The sequence below is a fragment of the Brugia malayi genome (genome assembly GCF_000002995.4).
Source record: "Brugia malayi strain FR3 genome assembly, contig: Bm_v4_Chr3_scaffold_001, whole genome shotgun sequence".
NCBI lineage: Eukaryota > Metazoa > Nematoda > Chromadorea > Rhabditida > Onchocercidae > Brugia > Brugia malayi.
Window position 1 is genome coordinate 1,582,753 of NW_025062477.1, and position 20,891 is coordinate 1,603,643.

Sequence of the window (20,891 nt, forward strand, 5' to 3'; positions counted from 1 at the left end):
ATTTTTTTCTTCTTTTTACATCAATAAATAACGAGATAAAAGATCCAAAAGAAAAATATCTCTGCTAATGATTAAACTTGATTTGGTTTCATTGTCGGTCTTGGTAGCGAAATAGCTCTTCGATCTGATTTCGGCGTTCCCAAAGTGCTTGTGCTACATGACGATGCTAATACGCCATTCATCAAATACTTCAAGCAAATAACTTCCCGACGGGCAAAACAAGTTATGTAAATCCAGTCATCCTGAAAAACAAATAAAAATAACATATATATTCGTTGTTCCTTTAGCTAATTTGGACTATAAAAGTTATAAATTATCCAGTAATTTTGAAGAACTCAATTACTTTTGATACAATTCACACATACAAAAAAAAAAAATAATAACCAACTTACATGAACAGTAATTCCAAGAGCTTCTTGGGGACCCAATGCGATAGGAATAACAATTTCTTTTATATGACGCATTCCTTTCGTACTGCCCAATAATGCCCATAAACGACTAGTAGCATAGTCAAGCACCAACAAATTTCCAAGCTAAAAAGGAAAAAAAAAAAATTGAATGCATACAAACTTACCAAATTCAAAGATAAATAAACCAAAACAGTAGCTTTATGAATATTTTGTGTAAATAATCGCAGCTAGAATGTAGAAGTATCACTTATTACACAGATAAATAATATACGTACTAACTTACTGAATCGACAACAGCACTAGCTGGATTTTTTATATATTCATAGAGTTTGTATGTTTTCGTTAAATCATATTCGTTGATTAATGTACCAGTATGATCCACTACGAACAGTAATATACGGTTTTGAGCTGCGTCACATGTTAGTAGTACTACAGCTCTGAAAATAAACCCATTTAATATTTTAAAGAAAGAGAAAGATCAAAAAAAAAATTTGAATGCAATAAGCATCACTCTTCTAAAGCAATTCTGTTATCAATCAAGTCACCAGAAATATGTTGAGCTAGACTACATACTTTTTATGCAAATAAAAGAATATGATTGATTAACGAACTTCAAAATAACCAAAAATCTTAGTGAATTCTGAACCAATTTGTTTTTTAAATTCTTCTTCCCATTAGGAAAAATTCGAAAACAAACTTGTATTCAGCTTGATCTTCGGCCACTCGAAGATATTGATATCGAGTTTTTCTCGATTCCTTTAAGATCTTCCATCCCTCAAGAAGGAAATGAAGATAAGATGAAGAATTTTGGCAATTTTTAAGTAGTGAAGAATACATTAAAATAGTCATTCAAAAAATGTTAAAAAGGCTAACCTTTCTGGATTGATTATACATCCATATTGCTGATCGATGATTGTCTCCGGAAACTGCAAATAATTCACCACGTGGACTCACTGTTATCCATCTCGTCCTGCTCAACTCAATCTTTGGTTCTCTAGGACAAGGAATTACCTAAGAAGAAGGAAATTAAATGAATACTATATATATATATATATATATATAGTCACACAAGTTCAGAGGAAAATTGGACAAATCCAGTTAACATGACAAAGGTTTTAGAATTTCAAATTTCAAACGTAAACTGTTAAAAAGTTTTCTCAGATATTTATATTTCCAAGAAACAGAATTTATATAAAGAAAACTTCACCTCAACTTTTTTGAAACGATCTGTAATATCAAATACATGTATGCTTCGTCCTTTGCTATGCATCACGCTAACTAGAAGATGCCAATTTGTCGGATCAATGGTCAGTGATGATGCCGAACAGTCCCGTATTGGCAAATGTTGCAACACTTCACCTTTACATGTCACTATATATACACCTGGAATGAAAATTTCCGAATCTTAAAGCACAGCACTGACAGTGTAAATTAAAAAAAAAAACTTTTTAAACATTATCATAGTTTCAAAAATAAAGATTTGGTAAGAGAACAACAGAAATTATACACCGAGATCACTGAAATAAAATTTGAGATTTCAAGTGAAGTCCAAGTCTAGTGTATCACTGTTAATCACTAATCTTGTCTAAAAGAAAAAAGAAACAAGTAAAATACATCAATAATATGAATAATTTTTCGAAAAGATACCTCCACAACTATCAGATACAGCCAGCAGTTGTTTTTTGGTAAAAATATTGGGTAAAGATATAATATCAATTGGTCGTGAAAACAATCGTCCACCGAAATGCATGAAACTTCGTTCAGTTTGCAAATTTCCTAATGTAACAGTAGTTGTTGACGTTGATGGATCACAACTAGATATCGTCTGCTCAAATAGTGGAGCTTGTAACTGTAAAATAAAATAAACAAAAAAAAAAGGAGAGGTATTTTAAAATCAAAGTTCTTCGAAAACTGTGAAAGATTATCCAAAAATAAAATTCATAGATAGACTTAGTTACACTCAAAAAATTAAGGAACTAAAGACTATTAAAGAGAACTGAATAGAAGGAAATAAGCAATCCTAAAGTTCATCTCTACTTTTTATTCAACAATGTCAAAAAGTAAAATCAAAAAGTTTTATTTTCACCTCTCTCTTTCGTAGATTTATGTGTTCTTTTTTATCTTTCAAAATCAAAACCTGATATGATGCAATGCATTATGATTGTTACAACAATAAAAAAAATTAAAAAATCAAACAGTTTAGTGATAAAACCAACATCATGACTATCATATGAGCTATCCGTCTGGCACACAGGGATAGAAGATGTTGCCGAAGGACTTGTCGAACTGAAAATATATTATCAAAAGACAAAAATAGAACCTAAATCTTAGTTGATTCTCGCATCTACTTAGTTTGATTCTCGAACGTTTTTTGCTTTTCGATCTTAGAAAGCCTTAAAATATGGATCAAATGGATAAACAAAAATTGAAGATGACAATAAATGAGAAAAGAATGAATAAGCAATATACATTACTTGAAAGGTTCTTCTTTCAAAGCACAAGCTGAATCTGATTCATCGGTGAGAGATGAATTTCGAAGTGACTGCTGCTTCACTTCACGAATCTCAAATGCAAAAACGAAAAGATTTGGATGAAGGAAGTAAATAAATGAACAAAGTTTAAAAAATAAAAAAAATTTTTTAACAAAAAAACTGCAATAAAATAAAATTATGGTTACGTTAATAAAACGAAAAAGATAAAAGGAAAGTAAGATAAATCAAAATAGAAATGAAAAATATATTAGTCGAAATAATGAGAACATGAAATACAAATAGATTAAATAAATGGAATACAGACTGTGTGAAAATTCAGATGCAAATTTCTTTGACTTCAACAACTTACAAGAACACTTGGTTCAAGCGGTATTTGTGTCCTGGTATCATCAGCAGACATCTGTCTATTTAATATTTTGTCAGAAGTCAATTTTTCTTTAGCTAATTCGCTGAATGGTCTTAAACTAATCGATGAATTATCTTTCAAGCGGTTTGTAGCAGCATCTGAAGAAACAAGTGTCGGAAGTGAAGATGTTGACCGTTGTTCCAGTGTTAGCGATGTTGATTTCATCAGTGAAAAGCTAAAAATAAAAATTAAAAAAGAAGAGGAATATTTCGACAACTGTGAAATTAATTAAATTTTAATTATTTTCCTTCCAACTAAAAATAGAACTATAAAAGACTTAAGATACTACAGATTACCAATACTATTTTCTTCTTTATTTCTTCAAAGGAATTTTATTTCAACTAAATTTTCAACATACATTATTTGCCTAAATTTCTAATTTCTTCAGAAACGAACAAATTTCTACTACACAATTTAACTCAACATAATAACGCAAATTTTTCCTTATATCAAGCAAAAAAAAAGTGGTGAAGAGCTCTTCTTACTCATAAACTATCAAAATCTGTATGATACTTGAATCAAATACAATTTAAACCGACACTTCGGATTGAACAGTGATTTGGAAAAGAACGATTTACCCATTTTTCATGCTACGATAACTGCCGAAATGTCGTGCTCGTCGTTCAGATAGTATATCATTTGCTACTTCTTCTTTTTCAATCAAGTATTTAGCACAGTCAGCAGCACTCCATGCTGATGGTAGTGCAGCGCTAAATTTTACTTGACATGAATTCTGTTCCTAAAAAAAGTAAACTTTCTTGACAAACTCAAAATGCAAATTTTTTGCTCCATTACCTATGTTTCACTTTTCATTGTTTTTTTTTCCTACTCATTTTTCTGTTCTTTTCTTTCATTGCTTACCTTTTTAATTACTGAAAAATTTTTACCTTCTTCTTCTTCAAAGAACTTAGTAAAAACATTAAAGCTCCAAAACAAAAAAATTTTTCAGGAATGAAAATAACTCACGTCTCCATTATCGCATGTAATATTGGCCATACGACAAACTTCAGAAATCAAATCCTTCAAACTAAAAAAAAAAAAGAAAAATCTAGCAATAATACTTACAATTTGAAGTTGGAATTGGCATTAATATGGCAGATAAAATTGAAATTTAAGTCAATGTCTACACAAAAATTTATTTGTTAATAAAATTAACAAATAGCAACCGTAACTAACCGTTCAGGATCCTTGGTACACATAGTCCAAACTTGATGAGCTGGCCTGGTGGGCGACAACATATGATAAAGCGGTCGACTGAGCACCGACGAATTACTATCTCCCAACTCGCATAAAGCCTAAACAGACGGAAATTCTATTCCGAATTTTGCGAATGAATTCTATTTCCGAATAGAATATAAGTTACAAAGGGACTCAATTATATTTTTTATAAGTCCTCTCTATTTTACAAATAATATATAAAAGAATCTTCCATCAGTTTTTTTTTTTTTTTTTCAACCAGTCTTCGTAAATATGATATTGTAGGATGGATTATTATTATCGTATTAAGATTATCATATTTCATCTACTGAAACAATATTTCAAATTTTTTATTCAATTTTATGCCAGTAATAAATTTAAAGTGATCCTTTGATAGCACAGTCAATTTCTTTTAGAAAATCTTTACGGATACTGGATCCAAAAAAAGTCACGCTGCAGCCAATCTCGTCATTAAAAGTCGATTTAAATTATAAACTTACTAGACTAATATTTTAAGTCAATGACTATACAAAAATTTATTTGACTAATGGCGTCGAATTATTGTATCCTAAATCCAAAATTGAAATCTGAAAAGTGATGCCCATAATCTATGAGAAGCCAATATTTTTGATATGCTGTTCACTTAAAGAACATATGTTTATTCTAATCTAGCAACTAGAATTTCGGTAATTTTTCACAAAAAACTAACTGAATTGATTTTGAATAGAATTTTTATATAAGTATTATATCCGTCTCAATGTTTATGAGAAATTTTTCCAAGTGTTACAATATACACTATAAAAAATGAATTAAAATTTAACTCTTAACTCGTTGATCTCCAAACACTGCAATACTTTCAGTTGAAGACTAGTGATTCAAATTAGACGGCAAATCATGTCCGCTTCTTATTAACAAGAAAACAATCACTACGAAATAAATTAAATTGAAAATAACGAACTCTGTTCAACCTCGAAATAAGCAAACGATCCGGTTCATTCAGTTCTTCAAGACGTTTTCGAAGGAGATCAACCAAATGACATTCTAACTAAAATTAAAATTAGAATGTTCACTTTCTAGGAAAAAGCAATTTAAATAAAAATTAAAAACTTAATGCTTTGGATGTCTCATTAATGAGATACAACATTTCCCACTGCATCTTACTAATTACTAATATGGTAGGAATTATTAATGTTTCTTTTTTTCATATCTAAATTTAACACATCTCGATAACCATAACAGAAGTTTTAAATTTTTTTCAATGGTTGTAACATATTGCAATCTTTAAAAATCATTTATTATCTAAATTTATTCTTTTCTCTCTTTTCCTTCCCATTTAGTGCATCTATCATTATAACTAGCGAAATTTATTTTGAATATTTATGAACTCATATAAATTATATTTGATATCATACTATTTCAGTTCTTCACTAAATTGATTGCCCATTTGATTTAGCAGAAAAAAAAAAAGTGCGCTAAAACCAAAAACTCTTGATCATTACAAATGGCAAATAAATGCATGAACACGATTCTATTTCAGAATTTGATTTTTCACGAAAAAAAAAAATAGTTGTTGTTTAAAAACTATTCTAGAAAAGAGTTATACGAACAGTAGCAGTGAATTCACGTATTTGAATTTCAAATTCTTTGGCAACATTTGACCGTGTAGAGCATCTACCCTCTAATGCTTGCATTGTTGAACGGTATAACTCTTGTCGATTCCATTTACCACTTCGATGTTCCGTATGTCCATTCATCAGATGACAAACACTAAAAAAGAAAACAGTTCAAATCTGGTTAAAGAAATATCAATAAGCATTAAATGAAATTAATTTTCATTTGACTTTATTTAAAATTTTATACCAAAATATTCTATCTCAAATTAGCATAGCAGTGTGTAGAGAAGATGAAGAAATAGTTTTACTTCAATTACTCAATAAAGTCATAGAAATTTTAAAAGAAATTGCCTTATATTAACAAGATTAAGTGATCAAATTGATTAACACAACTCAGATATACAAAAAATAAGGTCAAATGAAAGATTGACAAGTAATCCACTGTTTTCAAATTCTCGAAAGCGCTAATATAAAAGGGAGTCTAAAGCCAATTTTCTTGTTCATTTCATGAAGGCATGAATCTCTACGAAAACATAATCTTCTTCCTATACTCAAAAATTATTCATGTAATGTTTACAAGAATTTTGCTTTTGAGACTCAAATATTGGAAATTAAATTTTCTTAGGAAAAAACTTTTCGCGAGAAATATTTGAATATAAATCCAATAGAGTTGCTAACAGAGAAATATTCTTTTAAAAAAAGTCAATTTAACAGTAATACGAACCGATGACAGTAATTAAGATGCTTCCCTCCAAAAAAAAAAAAAAAAAGTTTGAAAATTCTTTCCTTTTTTATATTCACTTTGGCTTTATTTTACGCCAATGAATTTGATAAATTTTAGTCTTCCTGTGCTAATTTTCAGATCAAAAATGAGACTAAAGTTTAGAGACCAAGTGTAAATCCTTAAAAGTAAATAGAGAAACGAATAGACAGAGAAGCGGAAAAATGAGAAAACGAAGAAAGGATGAGAAGAGTTGGCGATAAAAAATAAATATAATGAACAGTGATGAAGAATGCTTATTTACTTTTTATAAACTAAAAAAAAAAAAAAGCAGCAAGCAATGTTAGACTATATAAGCTTAGACTTTGAGTCATTTTTTGTTCCTCAATTCATTGACTCTTCATTTTTTCCAACTCATCGCCTCGAATTTGTGTGGTTGAGGTATCAGATTTAATTTTTCTCTTCGCTTCTTTCAATTCAGCATTCTTTCTATCCGTTATAAAAACCATCATCATCTGTGTGGCTCTAATTGAAATTCACAAAGTGCTGAGCAAAATTTTTTGATTAAAATTTCGTCTTCATTTTGAAGTTTTAATTAGTTTTAGATTTTTTTTTTTTTTTTTTTTTTTCTTTAGATAATTCTTATCTTTTCTACAACCCATCTTTCAATGCTTTTTTTTAGTAATCAAAAAGAAACAAAAATTTCACATGGTATTTAATAAACCTGTCTGTAATTTGAATAAATTACTCTTTAAAAATTAGTTTCATAGAATTAATCTATCATACTGGTCTAGGGTCAGGTATAATAAAAAGGGAATTAGAATTAAAAAATTAAGATATCTTGTCTAATAGGCTTGCTAAGCACTTGTTTATGATGTATAGCAAAATTTATGATTAGCTGCATCAATGATTCGATGAATAAATAGTAGATATATTTAGTGTTTTTATTTCCAACATTAGTATATAGTAATTTTCAGTATATATATATATAAGAAAAGATGGTTTGTAATAGAAAGTAAAGAGTTGAAATAACAAGTCTATCGAAAAAGAAAAAAAAAATGTTAATTAAATTTATTCAAAAAAAAAAAAAAGTGGTCAAATATTTTCCTTCTAAACGAAGATGAAAGTTTTAAAACAAAGATGATATAATGAAACAGAAAAGTACAAATTCGTGGGACAAAATGAAGAACTAAATTAAGAAGGAACAATTCTTTCATAGAGAGCTTAAATGCTAACATTGTTACATCGTCACTAGTAATATTCACAAGTTTACACTTTCATTTTGCATTCATTGCAGTTTAGCAAATAAGATATCACAATCTTACTAAATTATCAAATCTATTTTGACCTTATTACAAGTTATTTTTTTGCTATGTTGATTTTCAAACTATCCTTCTTACTAAATATACCATTACCTCTGATCTTTAAAAGAACATAAGAACATTGATACTTACTGAACAGGATTTCAGTAGAACTATCATTTAATATAGTGCTTCCTCTCAAATATAACAGAACTAAATATCGAATCTTTATTGTTAAAATGAAATTTCAGTTTGACAAGAACTTCGACTGCTTCTGATATTTTGTTTCATTACTATTACCAATGTTTGTAAATGAGTGTGAATAAAAAAAAAAAAAAGCTTCCGAATGGTGAACAATAATTATTTAACAACTAAAAATTTACGATATATTCTTTGTTTTCATTCTTCCCTTTCCGTGCTTAAGCAATCATGGAAGCAAAATGAAGACCGATTTTAAAGGCTTTATTTAAGTGATTATTCAATGAAATTAAAAAGAATCTGTACTTTTGTCAACACATTTACGGGAGGCAAAGCAGATGTTTTCGTGAACTAAGCACAAATGATGAGTTTGGGGGGGGGGGGAAAAAAAAGCAAAAGGATATGGTTAGCGACAGCAGGACATAAACGATCATTTTATGTGACAAGAGGCCTGTCCGTCACCCATCCATCTTTTCCAACCAAAAATCCTATTTATTTGAAATATGGTTGAGGAAGTGCTAACACTGTTATACTAATACCCAAGATTGTGCTAATATTCTTCAGACCTTTTTTGTTTTTTCCTTTTTCCTTTTTCCTTTTTTTTTTTTTCTATCTACTCTTCATTAAATAAGTGGTAGAAAATTATACTTACCAATTGAAATTATAAGGAATAAAATGACTAATAAGTAAATAATCTATTTGTACATAAATGAGCTATCTTTGAAGTGTAAATTTAATTTAATCTTCATGTAAAAATAATAGTAAAAACTGCAACATATCTGATAAAATATTCTTGTAAAGTTAATAATCTGAATATACAATTCGAAAAAGATATCCATTAAAGAAAATTGAATGGAGATTTCTTTAATCTTTAAAATATATGCAAGATTTAAATTACTAATCTATCGATTGATTTTAGCACCTCTAAACAGAGAGCTAAATATAACTAAAATTTCTTTTTCTTTTAATGCTATGATCCAACACTCTGCTTCATTCTTAAATGGAAGCATTTACAATTAAGATCAATTAACTGCCTTCATATGCTTTAAGATAATTTGCCCTATTATTTTGATTATAGCATTGTTGTTGTTGCATTTGCGTTATGATATAATTTCAATTCTGGAAAGTAGAAAGAAAGTAATGAAAGAATATGTGAATTTTTTTATTCAGTGTAAATATAAGTTAATTATACTAATCACTGACGTATAATTTAATGTTTGCCATTGATTAAATTTATTCAAATTTACATATTTCTCCAATCTTTTTATTTTACTCTGTTCATTATTCTACTACCCATAAAAACTATCTTTCTGTGAGCACTAAAACAAAAAAAAAAAAAACGATCATAAGTACAACTTCTTATTTCTTTTAGCTCAAATAAATATTTTCCTTTTCAATAAATTGCTAACATCACCATAACTTATCTCAAAGCTATCAACAAATTTTTCCTAATTAACTTGAATGAAGCGAGAAGCCAGTTTAATCTATGTAAAACTCTTAGTTGTAATGAACCTTTTCATCAATAAAAAAAAAATAAATTTTATAAGTGCTATGAATTTTTCTTGAAATTCTAAAGTACTGTTCCTAAAGTAAAGTAACAAACGATAGATCACTTCCTGATAAGGAAAAAAAAATTTTTTTGTCAGCATAGAAGAAGAAATTTGTTCTCTATTACAGATGCGCTATAATAACTACTACCTGATATCCTTATCACTAATAACTACTACCCGATATCCTTATCACAATTATCACTAATGTTACTTTCTATTATCGCATTCAAATTTGTTCAAAATTCTAGGAAATTTCTTAGAAATCATAAAACTCCTCATACCGTAGCAATCAGTTATAAAACAGTTCATCAGTTTAACTGAGAAATTTTGCTACTCATTCTCTTAATATTCAACAACTTTTGAAATTTTAAGGCTAATGAAATAAGTTTTACTTAACGAAAAAAACTACAGCAATTTAATCGTAAATGAAGTAATTTAATGCTCATCTCATCCTAAATTATTGTTACGTAACAAATGCTACCTTTAATTCACTTACATGTATTGCAATTTTTGATAATCAATCAAACTGCAGAATATATGATAATAATGATAAAATTAACATATAATAATCGAATTTATTATTCTAATGTCATTGCGTGCACTAATCTTTGTTTTTGGTGAATATATACATTTATATATATATGAAATCTTTCTGAAATTTTTATTCCTTCTGTTGGCAAAAAAAAAAAAAAAATCTCTGAGAAAACGCTTTTCAAAAATAAGCTTTTAATTCTTCTTTAAATGATCTATCCAAAGCTGTGCATCTCAAATAAACTAGTACTTCCTTTGAAAATCATATTTTATTCACTGTAACTAAATAGCAAAAAAAAAAAAAAATGCTTTTATAAGCTAAAAATAATACATCGAATCCACATTTATTTGTCCAAAATCATTTAATTATTCAGTCTTTAGCTGCTATTTGCTTAACTATTAAAGAAATGTGTAAAGTGGAAATTAAACGAATTTAAAATGAATGAAAAATTCTCCTGACACATTACAGTATCCTAAAATCTTATCACTTTGTCATGGAATCTAAGCCAAATTTATAATTTCATAACTACCATCACATCATCTCATCATTTTTTGCTAAAATATTACAATTGTGAGCATTTAAGATTTTCTAATTGTTTTTTTTTTTTGTTTGTTTGTTTGTTTTTTATTATTCTCATATTAAAGCTCATTATATTAATTAGACATATATATATATCTCATATATTAATTAGCTCAACAAAACATCCAGTATTTATACCATTATCAGAAACTAAACTACTATATTACAGATTTGTCGATTTTATGGTACTATCCACTTGAATTAACAATAAATTCCGAATCATTTATTCATTTATACCTAATTACTACCTTGCAATCTTTCTAGTATGCTCAAGTTTGTTGTAAAATTAGGAAAAAAAAAACCAATGTTTCAAAGAAACATTAATTTCAAGGAAGAATGAATTAGTATCATTAATTCAACGGAACAATGCCTATTATCCTCTTTTAATTCCTACTCTCGTCTTTTGATTTCAATCCTTACTCAGTGTCACTAATTATGAGATAATTCTATAATCCAGAAATAACATTCTAGAAGATAGATGTCAGAACTGATACAGATGAATAACTTTGTAAACCGGCATTAATAGTTTTCTTGTAAAGGCGTTTTTTTTTTTTGATCTGATGCTACTTCACTTCCTGATTATGTTTTCAATTTTTTAATTGTTCTTTTAGTCAGCTTAACAGTTGTGAAGAACTGCTAAACTCTTTGTTTTGCTTTTTCATATAATTATTGATCAAATGTCTTAAGTTTATCTATCATTTTAATTGGTTTCTCCACTTTTATTTTTCGGATAATCCGAAAAAAACCTACGATTTCTTCTTTAATTTTTTACTTTTTATCAGCAGATGCACTGGGGATAGTAATTTCAAAATAAATACAATAAATGCTCTTATTTCATCCTCATCATAATTTCAGTTAGTAGCAGAATGACTGTTACACATAAAAAATAAAAAAATAATGCTAAATTTTTGAGCAGTATTCATTATAAATACGGTTGTTTAATTGCTAATGTCTTTATCCCATTTACTTAATGAATTGCTTACTTAATTCTTCTTCACTTATTAATATAGTCTACAATAAAATTTATTTTAAATTCTTCATATCATTTTTATCTGCCCGCATTAATTATTTTAAATAACTGTTCACGAACCTGCTTACTTTACTTTACTGATAAAGCTAAGGATACATTGTCAATTATTATTTGAATGACAAAAAAAAAAGACAACCGAAGAAAAGATAGGGAACGGTGGAAACAGAAGCAAAAGATAGACAACTACATTAGCTAGGTAACCACTCTTTTCACTGGTTATATATTCATTTAATATCCTCTCTCTCAATGCACTTGTCTTCATCAATTAGAGAAAAATTTTAACTTCTTATCATTCTTATCAATATATTCAAATTTTTTATCATTCTTATCAATATATTCAAAGTTTTTATCATTCACAACTATTCATAATTGCTATTCTTCCATAATAATGCGAAACAATAAATTACTTCTTAAGCTATTTGACGAATTAACAAAAATATTATGAATGAGTACAAAATTTCACTTTTTCCAGCTTAAACTATGCTATCTTCATGATGGGCATTATAGCTATCATTGTGTTCTGTATGACAGAAACAGTAAAAAACGGTAACGGAATTGATACACCGACCACAGTCAACTTGGATAACTCTCAAAAAATGATACATAGTAGTTCTGATGATCAATTAATTCTTGAAAAGCTTCTCAAAGATTATGATCAACGCGTTCGACCTCCACCAACTAATAATTCAGGTATAGTTAAATTCCCATTGATTGCTTTTGCAAAATAATTCTATGTCAAGAAGTTATTATGCTCAAATAGGTTTATAAAGTTACACTATCTTTTTTTTCTAACCATTTTAGATAGGTTTATAAAATTTTACAATAATTAGAGCCCATTTAAAAATATGGAAAAAGATTTAAAGAGCATTTATTTTTAAACAGAAAAAGAATTTATTTTTAAACATTCCTGTGAAGGAACTACTACATTTTTTTGAGCTCCATTAAGCCACTGTACTATAACTAATGGAGATCTATAATCATTAACCTTTTACGAAGAGACTGATTAAGTACTTTCGATAAGTAATTTTGATGATTAGAATAAAGAAAAATTTCCCAACAATAACAAACTTTTCTCGATCCATACAGTTTCATACAAAAAGAAAACTTCTAAAAAACCTCTTCGATTGAATGAAATTATTTTCGCCAACAAAAGAGATAGCTTCACTAGGTAGAACAAAAAAAGAAAAAAACGACATAGTTGTGGAGGTTGCATTCTTATTTTAGCTTCTTCCCATGATTCAGAAAAATCTTCTGAAAAAATTTCCAAAAAAAAATATGTTGAGGAAAAAAAAAAAAAACTCTTCTGTAAACAATGTGGATATTTACAAAAGCACAACTTTTTTCTACCAGCTGAACAATAAAAATCAAAATCTTTCGTGTCAAAATGAGAAGAGGAGAGATCTACCTACTTGGAAAACTCCTGATGCCAACGCTAGAGTTCAAAAATGATGACACACATTGAATTTTAATTAAATTCCTATAAAATAAGATTTCGAATCTGTTGAAATACCTTTCAATCCATGTTGTTCGTACTCTATTCATTGAAGCCTTAAAAAAGAACAAATACAAACATATTAATCAATTATTAAGCAATGAAAGACGGAAAGAGTGGTTGATTTGAAATTCGAGATACAGATATGTTAAATTTAAGATAATCGATGGCCAAATCTTTCAGCATCTGTTGGGCCTGTTATTGTTAAAGTAAACATTATGCTGCGAATGTTAAGTAAAATCGATGTTGTGAATATGGTAGGTTCTTTCTTTTAAAATTGCTTTTTGTAAAGTGGAAATGAAATGCAGATATAATTTAATATAAATTAGAGGAAAAAATATTGATATAATAATAATAATTAATAGATAATAATTAAATTTTAAAAGTACTAAATCTAGTTATATATATATATATAACAATTTGCTATCAAAAATTATTGAAAATATGTAGCAAAAGCTTTTCTCAATCTTTAAGAAACATTCAAGGTCAAAAAACTACTGAATTCGAAGTAAATGATTGGAATATCTAACAAAGCATTCAAAACTACTTTTTACAATTTCAGAAATTTCCTTCTAGTGGAATAGTCACTGCTTGACTTTTTCATGATTTTGTTCAGAATTAAAATTCTATTTGCAATTGCAGGAATACAGCATGCAGATAACATTCAGGGAAAGATGGCTTGATCGTAGATTAGCTTATGAAAATATGCATATCACTAATATGCCCAACTTCCTTACAGTTCCCTACATCAAAAACAATATTTGGATGCCTGATTCATTCTTTCCGGTATGTAACGATGTAAAAAAAGATTTCTTTTTTTTTACAAACAAACATTAATTCTTTTTTTTTTTTAAATGATGATATACCTAAAATAGAGTATTTAAAGAGAAGTAAAAAACTATTGGATAAATATTTCTTCATATCATTACTTTAGATTTTGTTGAAGTATCTCAGAGAATTTATTCCAGACTGAAAAAGCAGCACATAGACATCACATCGATACAGAGAATATGTTTCTGAGGATATATCCGAACGGACAGATATTATACAGCGTACGATTATCATTAACACTATCATGCCCAATGCATCTACAGCTTTATCCTCTCGATGTGCAATATTGCGATTTCGATTTAATTAGCTATGCTCACACTGTCACCGTATAATTTCCTTTTATTCGAAAATCATTCTTGAATTAATGCTACAATGCTATAATTCAAATATTCAAATACTTTTTGTAAAGAGAGGAAATCTGTTTTTTTGAATAAATTAAATTGAGAACTAGGAATCAAAATCAAATTGTAAAATTCTTCCAGGTTAACTGATTTAAATTATTTCTTGTTTGTATAACAAATTTGTTAAAAAAGCTAATCATATTATATATTTAATGAAGTGAAAACAAATTGTTTTATTCACCTAAAATTCCACCTTTATGCTACTGAATAAAGTTTCTACTTCCTATATTTTAAAGTAGTACAACTAATAATAATTTGTTATACAAACAAGAAATTATAATGGTAATAATGCCAGCAAAAGAAAAATAGTAAAATAGAAATTAGAATTCACAATAAGAAATAAAACATTAAGTGCTGAGCAGAAACGTTATTTAAAAATAAATCTAAATTTTCAGGATATTGTATATGAATGGGAAAGAGAAGGAGGACCACCAGTACAAAGAAAACCCGGTGTTGGTAGTGATCTGCCTAATTTTCTGCTCACAGCTATAGAAACAAATCATGAATGTACCAGTCATACTAATACAGGTGCTTTCTACTTTCGCATAATTTGGTACAACCGGAACTAACCGGTCAATCATTACAGCACTTCTTCTAGCTTGTAATGGAACAATACCTGATACAACCATGCGTCACTCTTTCAACGAGTTTCATGATGGCTAAAAGAATGCTGCGGTATGGCTGCCAAATATTCTTGATAAACTAGCAGCAATTTCTTCCCATTGGTCTTGTGATTCTAAAACATATAGTTATCCTTTTTTATTCTTAGATAGTCTTATTTGCTTGTCTTTTACGCAGAATAACGAAGTGTAGAGGCAAGTTTTGTCACCATCTCTAGTAAAGTCTAATGAAACTTAGCACCAGAAATTTCTCACTATGTATTCCTGAAAAGGTTCATAACTGTATCCAAAACTTCAGGAACCTATGCTTGCTTAAGGATGCGTCTCGAACTTTCGCGTCAGTTCAGGTATTTGAAATATTTTGCACTATGTCTATAAGATAGCACTTTTTAGGATCTTTTAAAAACCATTGATTTGCTACACTTTAGGAAAGATCAACGATGAAATAATTATTTTATTCGCATTCGTTTATCAAAAGTCTCCGACAAACAAACTAAATCAAAGAGACTTATTAATACACCTTAATATTAATTGCTCATTTGAAAGACTCTATTTCTTAACTTATTGCATTTAACATAAAAAAATCTTTTCAGCTACTATTTAATCCAGCTATACGGTCCAACAACAATGATCGTAATTGTCAGCTGGGTCAGTTTCTGGATTGATATACATTCCACAGCAGGTCGTATTGCTCTTGGCGTTACTACTTTGCTCACAATGACAACACTGGTATGATATTAAGATAAAATTTCAATCCAACGCTAAATGATTATTGACTGAATACTGAAACTCGATTCAACTTCCAGTTTTATTTATATGTTCCGCAATTGCATAGTTTCCTAAACTTAATATATAGAACCTCTTTGTCTTTAGGATTAAAATTTAAAGTCGGAAAGGAGAGAAACAATGGTTCTTTTTCTTCCATTCGCATAAACTTAAACGCTGAAAGTTAGCGAAAATTCTAGTAAAATTTGAAAACTGTTACTCGTTCTTTTTAAACTTAAAAAAAAAAAAAAAAAAAAACATTTCAGACGTCATCTATTAATGCAAAGTTGCCTCCTGTAAGCTATGTAAAAGTGGTGGACGTTTGGCTAGGCGGTAAGCCATCACCTATTTTTACTTGCTAACATTCAATTTTTAGTCCATTAATCCAAAAAAAAAAACTTCTAAAAATGCAAATATTCTTTCCAAGTGTATTGCATCAAAAATAAACTTGATTTAAATTTATGAAAAGGACGAATATATAATTTCAGCTTGTCAAGCATTCGTATTTGGAGCACTTCTAGAATATGCTTTCGTTTCTTATCAAGATAACTGTCTTCAAGAGAAGAACTATATGTCAAGAAAAGGACGTCGAAGAATTGATAAACGAAGCACTGAAAATCAACAAATTTACCCCCAGCAATGTACCTGTTATTTGGTGAGCTGATAAGGATTCTATGATTTAAGTCTAAATTAGAAACAAAAATGTCATCAAACAGTGACTACTAGGGACCGTTCAAAATCGAAATTTCATAAAGATAATAAATACAGACACAAAGAAATGAAAGGATTGAGAAAAAAAGAAGAATTAAAATTTCTGATAATCCACATCCACTAAAATTATATAGTTCTTGTAAAATTTTAGTATTAAAGATTTGACTTTGATGGAAATATTTGATTCAATTGTTTCTTGCAGTTATCAGTGCATCCACATGAAAGAGTGGCGGATCGCATCAAACAACTTTTCATGAGGCCTACTTATTTTCCAGCTAAAATTGATTTCTATGCCCGATTCTGTGTACCGATTGCATTTACAATATTTAATGTTATCTATTGGACAGCATGTTTTGTGATGACGTCTGAATACGGTCCTAAAAACTGATTTTTTCAACATATTTTTGTTTAGTAAACTTATTAAATAATGGAGATAAAAAAAAACTAGAATATAAGTTATTGACAAAATCGATGGGTCGATATATTTTCAATGCTAAAAGTCATTGTTGCATAAAGTCCTTTCCTGTACTCCCAGCAAAAATCGGGAATTACGATAGAAAAGTGTAAATTTCATTTTTATATATCACCCTAAAAGACAAAGCCAGACGCGTATGCCGTGAGCCAATTTCTACTAATATGCGGAAACGCGGTAGATTCTTATATGGCCTATGGTAGATATTTCGAGCCGGATCTTATAGATATTTCGAGCCGGATCTTATCATTCCGGTTTTCATCAGCGCGTAGGAATGAGATCAGGATAAAAAGCAAAAAAGAACAGAAGGAAGAAAAACAGTAATTACTATCACTATCATGATGGGTTATTTTTTGAACCGTCAGACATTTCCTTTACAATTTTCACTGCAATAATCCTTAGCCTAAACAATTTATGAATTTACTCGAATTTTACTGCAAGTCTTTATTTAGCCTAAACAGTTGATGAATTTAAGGAAAGCATCTCTTTAACCCAATCAGGTTAACGATTATGACACATTCATTCTTTCTATTTATTTGCAATAGAGGCAATCTTTTAACTTATCGCACTCTTCCTATCCACTAACCTCACTTTTGCTCTTACTAAAACAAAAATGCCGTTCGTATTTGTAATGCACCGATGCCTAATTACACATTCTTTAACAAAAAAGGTTGTTCTTAATCTGAGTGAGACAAGAAATACCTGCATACAGTGGCCATACAATCACGACACCACCACCAGTCTTTCTTTTGATCATCTTTGTCGCTATGACTAATATCTTTTGCCAAACATTCATTGCCACTAGCACAATTTCCAAATTCACTTGTAAATGGTGCATTGCAATCGTGGCACTTCATTACCGTTGCTTTTATTTTTGTTGCTGTTACTGCTTCTGCTATCGATGTCATTATCTCAACATTTCTAGTTTCTCTAGTTCATTAATTTCATTTGTCGGAAAATCAAAATAAACAGCTCTTCGGTTTGCTTGATACTTCCTGCAATACTTGCAAACGTGGAAAGTTACTCCATTTCTCTAGGCATAAATGCGATACGATACATGAGTTTTCCAGTAAGTATTAACATAAGAAACCTACAAGAAAATGCGCGAATATTTAATTACATTTCGTTAAAAAAATATTCTTAATCTAAATGAGACAAGAAGCATTTGCATATAAAAGAATTACCTGAAACCGAAATAGTAAAATAAGAAACCATAAAACTAACAAACGAAACTAACAAGCATAACTTATTGTGATGGCACTAAAATAGAAAATATATCTAGGATAATTTCAAATATGTGCACACAAATAAATCAATATAAACGCGAGCATGTTACTCTTTTCCATCATCTTGTTTATACTGCAGAACACTACAAATTAAAATCAATATCAAACAACAGGTTATACTACAAATTTCATGCTTCTCCACAATAAATAATAAAGCATTACATCGGGCATTTTGCAATACCACAAAATAGTAATCAGCTTACTGTAGTTAAACGAAATTATCTACAAATGTTAATCAATTTTTCAAAATTATCCAAATATTACTGTACTTAAACAAAACCTTGGACTTAGCTGTAAGATCAATTTTTGATGAAAATCATTTCGATCAGTAAGATTATTTTGTTAAAAAAAACCAGCTCATTGTAAATTCTTCTACATTTTATTATTACATCAGTTTCTGAGCATCAATCTTAAAATCTTCTTCGCCTCAAACAAAAAAAGAAAAAATATATAATGCCACTAGTTAAACAAAATAAAGCAAGCACTCTAATCCACGGTGTAATCACTACGTTTATCAAATGAATGTTGTAATTTACCGATCCCATACTTCTGATAAGGAGAAAAAAATAAAGGTAAGCCAAAAATGTAAATCGCTTTCTTTCTTCTCAAACTGTGAATCTTATTCTGATTCCATAGACAAACAAAAAAAAGTTAAATAACGAAAGACTGAATGAAAGGAGCATATTGCTAGAAATTGATTTTTTCAAAATGCATAATTTTGAAAATTCATCAATAAACATAAATATTCAAAAAAAAAAAAAAAAAAAAAAAAAAACTTCAATTTATTTCTATTCCCCATTGATAGTTCGAAATGCACTAACTTGATGAAATAGTTGAAAAATTAATCGAACCAAAAGGAAGAGAAAAATGATTATATGCATTAGCAAAAACAGATATGAAGCAAATATGTGATAAGAAATCAGTTAAAGATTAAACGAATCCCGAAATGTATTTAGTCCAGAAAAAAAGAAATATCCTACATAAATCTTTAAACTAAACAAATATGAGAAGAAAGATACGACAAATATCATACATAACCGCCAAAAAAAAAAAAAAAAGTATACACAAAAATTTACTTACGAATAACCCTTCTTCACGGCACACACTTTGAAATTTGATACGTCTCAAACGACATCGTTGTAACACAATACCATCCATTGTAAACATTTCTCGATAGTAATATTTGTCATTCTAATAGTTTTTTTTTGCCTATTTGTTGATAATTTATAAGCAACAGTTATAGTAAACTTAGCAAATGTAACCAATTATAAAGTTATCTCACAAATTCATTTATTTTAGAAGTACCGAATATTATGAGTATTACTCAGATATATATGTATGTATATATTATATATCAAAATTTATTCCAAAAGCTATACATAAATTTTGTCATATACGTTAAATGTAAAACATAAAAATGCAATATTATAAAACAGGACATCATTGAATAAAGTAATAAAAAATGAATCATTCAAAATAAAAAAAAAAAAAAAAAAAACTGTAAAACTGAGTGAGAATAATTTTAATAAGAGAACTTTTTTGATTTATAAAAAAATATTGAAATTACATTTACTCACTGGAATAGGATATTTGATAGGAATAATTGAATCTGTAAACAATAGCTGTGGTATTAATTTACTATTATCAAAATAAATTGTCCGTTCTTTCATTTCCTTAAGGATATTTAAAAAAAAAAAAATAATAATTTGTTTATCGTCGTTAAGATAACCTCTCCAATTAATGAAATGATACTCTATGCAATGTTAAAAAGAATATATTATTGAACTTTGACAAATGAAATTAAGAGAAGAATGAAAAAAATGAAAATGGAATTTCGAGTCGATGCAATGTAAATTGTATTGCTTATATTGATAACATGAATAGAAATTAAATACAATAAATGCATTGTATGGAATAGGAAGTGATCCTTATAAGCAGTAAAAAATGGTATTAAAAAAGAAAAAGATTGATTCAACTTATTTACGAATGATACATGTAATTAATTTTCATATATCGCAGTTAAAAATGCTGTTGAAAATACAAGTTCAAAAATAATTTGAATAAAATAAAAGAAAATCAATGACCGGTTTTCTTCTATGTAAAATGAAAGTGGTAATAGGAGAATGAAAGTTCATAACTATATACTGCTTTTAATACATTGAATGACAGTAAGATATAAAATTTTTTTTTTTTTTTTTTCATATAAAAAATTATTGGCAAGAAAACCATTAACAAATTAGCAAAAAAAAAAAAAAAAAAGAAAGATGATAAAACAAGTGAGATC

At 28.4% G+C, this 20,891-nt stretch overlaps 3 protein-coding genes across 4 annotated transcripts; 1 reads left to right on the top strand and 2 right to left on the bottom strand.

Moving 5' to 3' along the window:
• Positions 1–71: 71 nt before the first annotated feature.
• Positions 72–6,259, bottom strand: Bm3577 (Uncharacterized protein; the record flags this gene model as incomplete). The annotated part of the gene is made up of 15 exons (XM_001893075.2): positions 72–242; positions 393–533; positions 694–847; positions 1,108–1,184; positions 1,284–1,421; positions 1,618–1,793; positions 2,058–2,259; positions 2,627–2,696; positions 2,885–2,973; positions 3,252–3,483; positions 3,887–4,047; positions 4,275–4,335; positions 4,485–4,603; positions 5,464–5,550; positions 6,113–6,259. 15 exons carry the CDS (start codon positions 6,257–6,259, stop codon positions 72–74), a joined length of 2,025 nt encoding a protein of 674 aa, XP_001893110.2.
• A 6,294-nt stretch (positions 6,260–12,553) lies between these two features.
• Bma-glc-2 lies at positions 12,554–17,237 on the top strand (the record flags this gene model as incomplete). Of its 2 annotated transcripts, none has more annotated exons than XM_001893073.2 (10): positions 12,554–12,719; positions 13,681–13,778; positions 14,164–14,307; positions 14,490–14,678; positions 15,149–15,281; positions 15,672–15,720; positions 15,967–16,102; positions 16,405–16,471; positions 16,627–16,793; positions 17,052–17,237. In XM_001893073.2, 10 exons carry the CDS (start codon positions 12,554–12,556, stop codon positions 17,235–17,237), a joined length of 1,335 nt encoding a protein of 444 aa, XP_001893108.1. The 2 variants fall into 2 exon arrangements, with proteins under 2 accessions (XP_001893108.1, XP_042935619.1); XM_043079685.1 differs by having other exon boundaries at positions 13,705–13,778.
• Positions 17,238–17,657: 420 nt separating this feature from the next.
• Bm9675 (Uncharacterized protein) lies at positions 17,658–18,229 on the bottom strand (the record flags this gene model as incomplete). The annotated part of the gene is made up of 2 exons (XM_001893072.1): positions 17,658–17,724; positions 18,024–18,229. 2 exons carry the CDS (start codon positions 18,227–18,229, stop codon positions 17,658–17,660), a joined length of 273 nt encoding a protein of 90 aa, XP_001893107.1.
• Between the last annotated feature and the right edge of the window lie 2,662 nt (positions 18,230–20,891).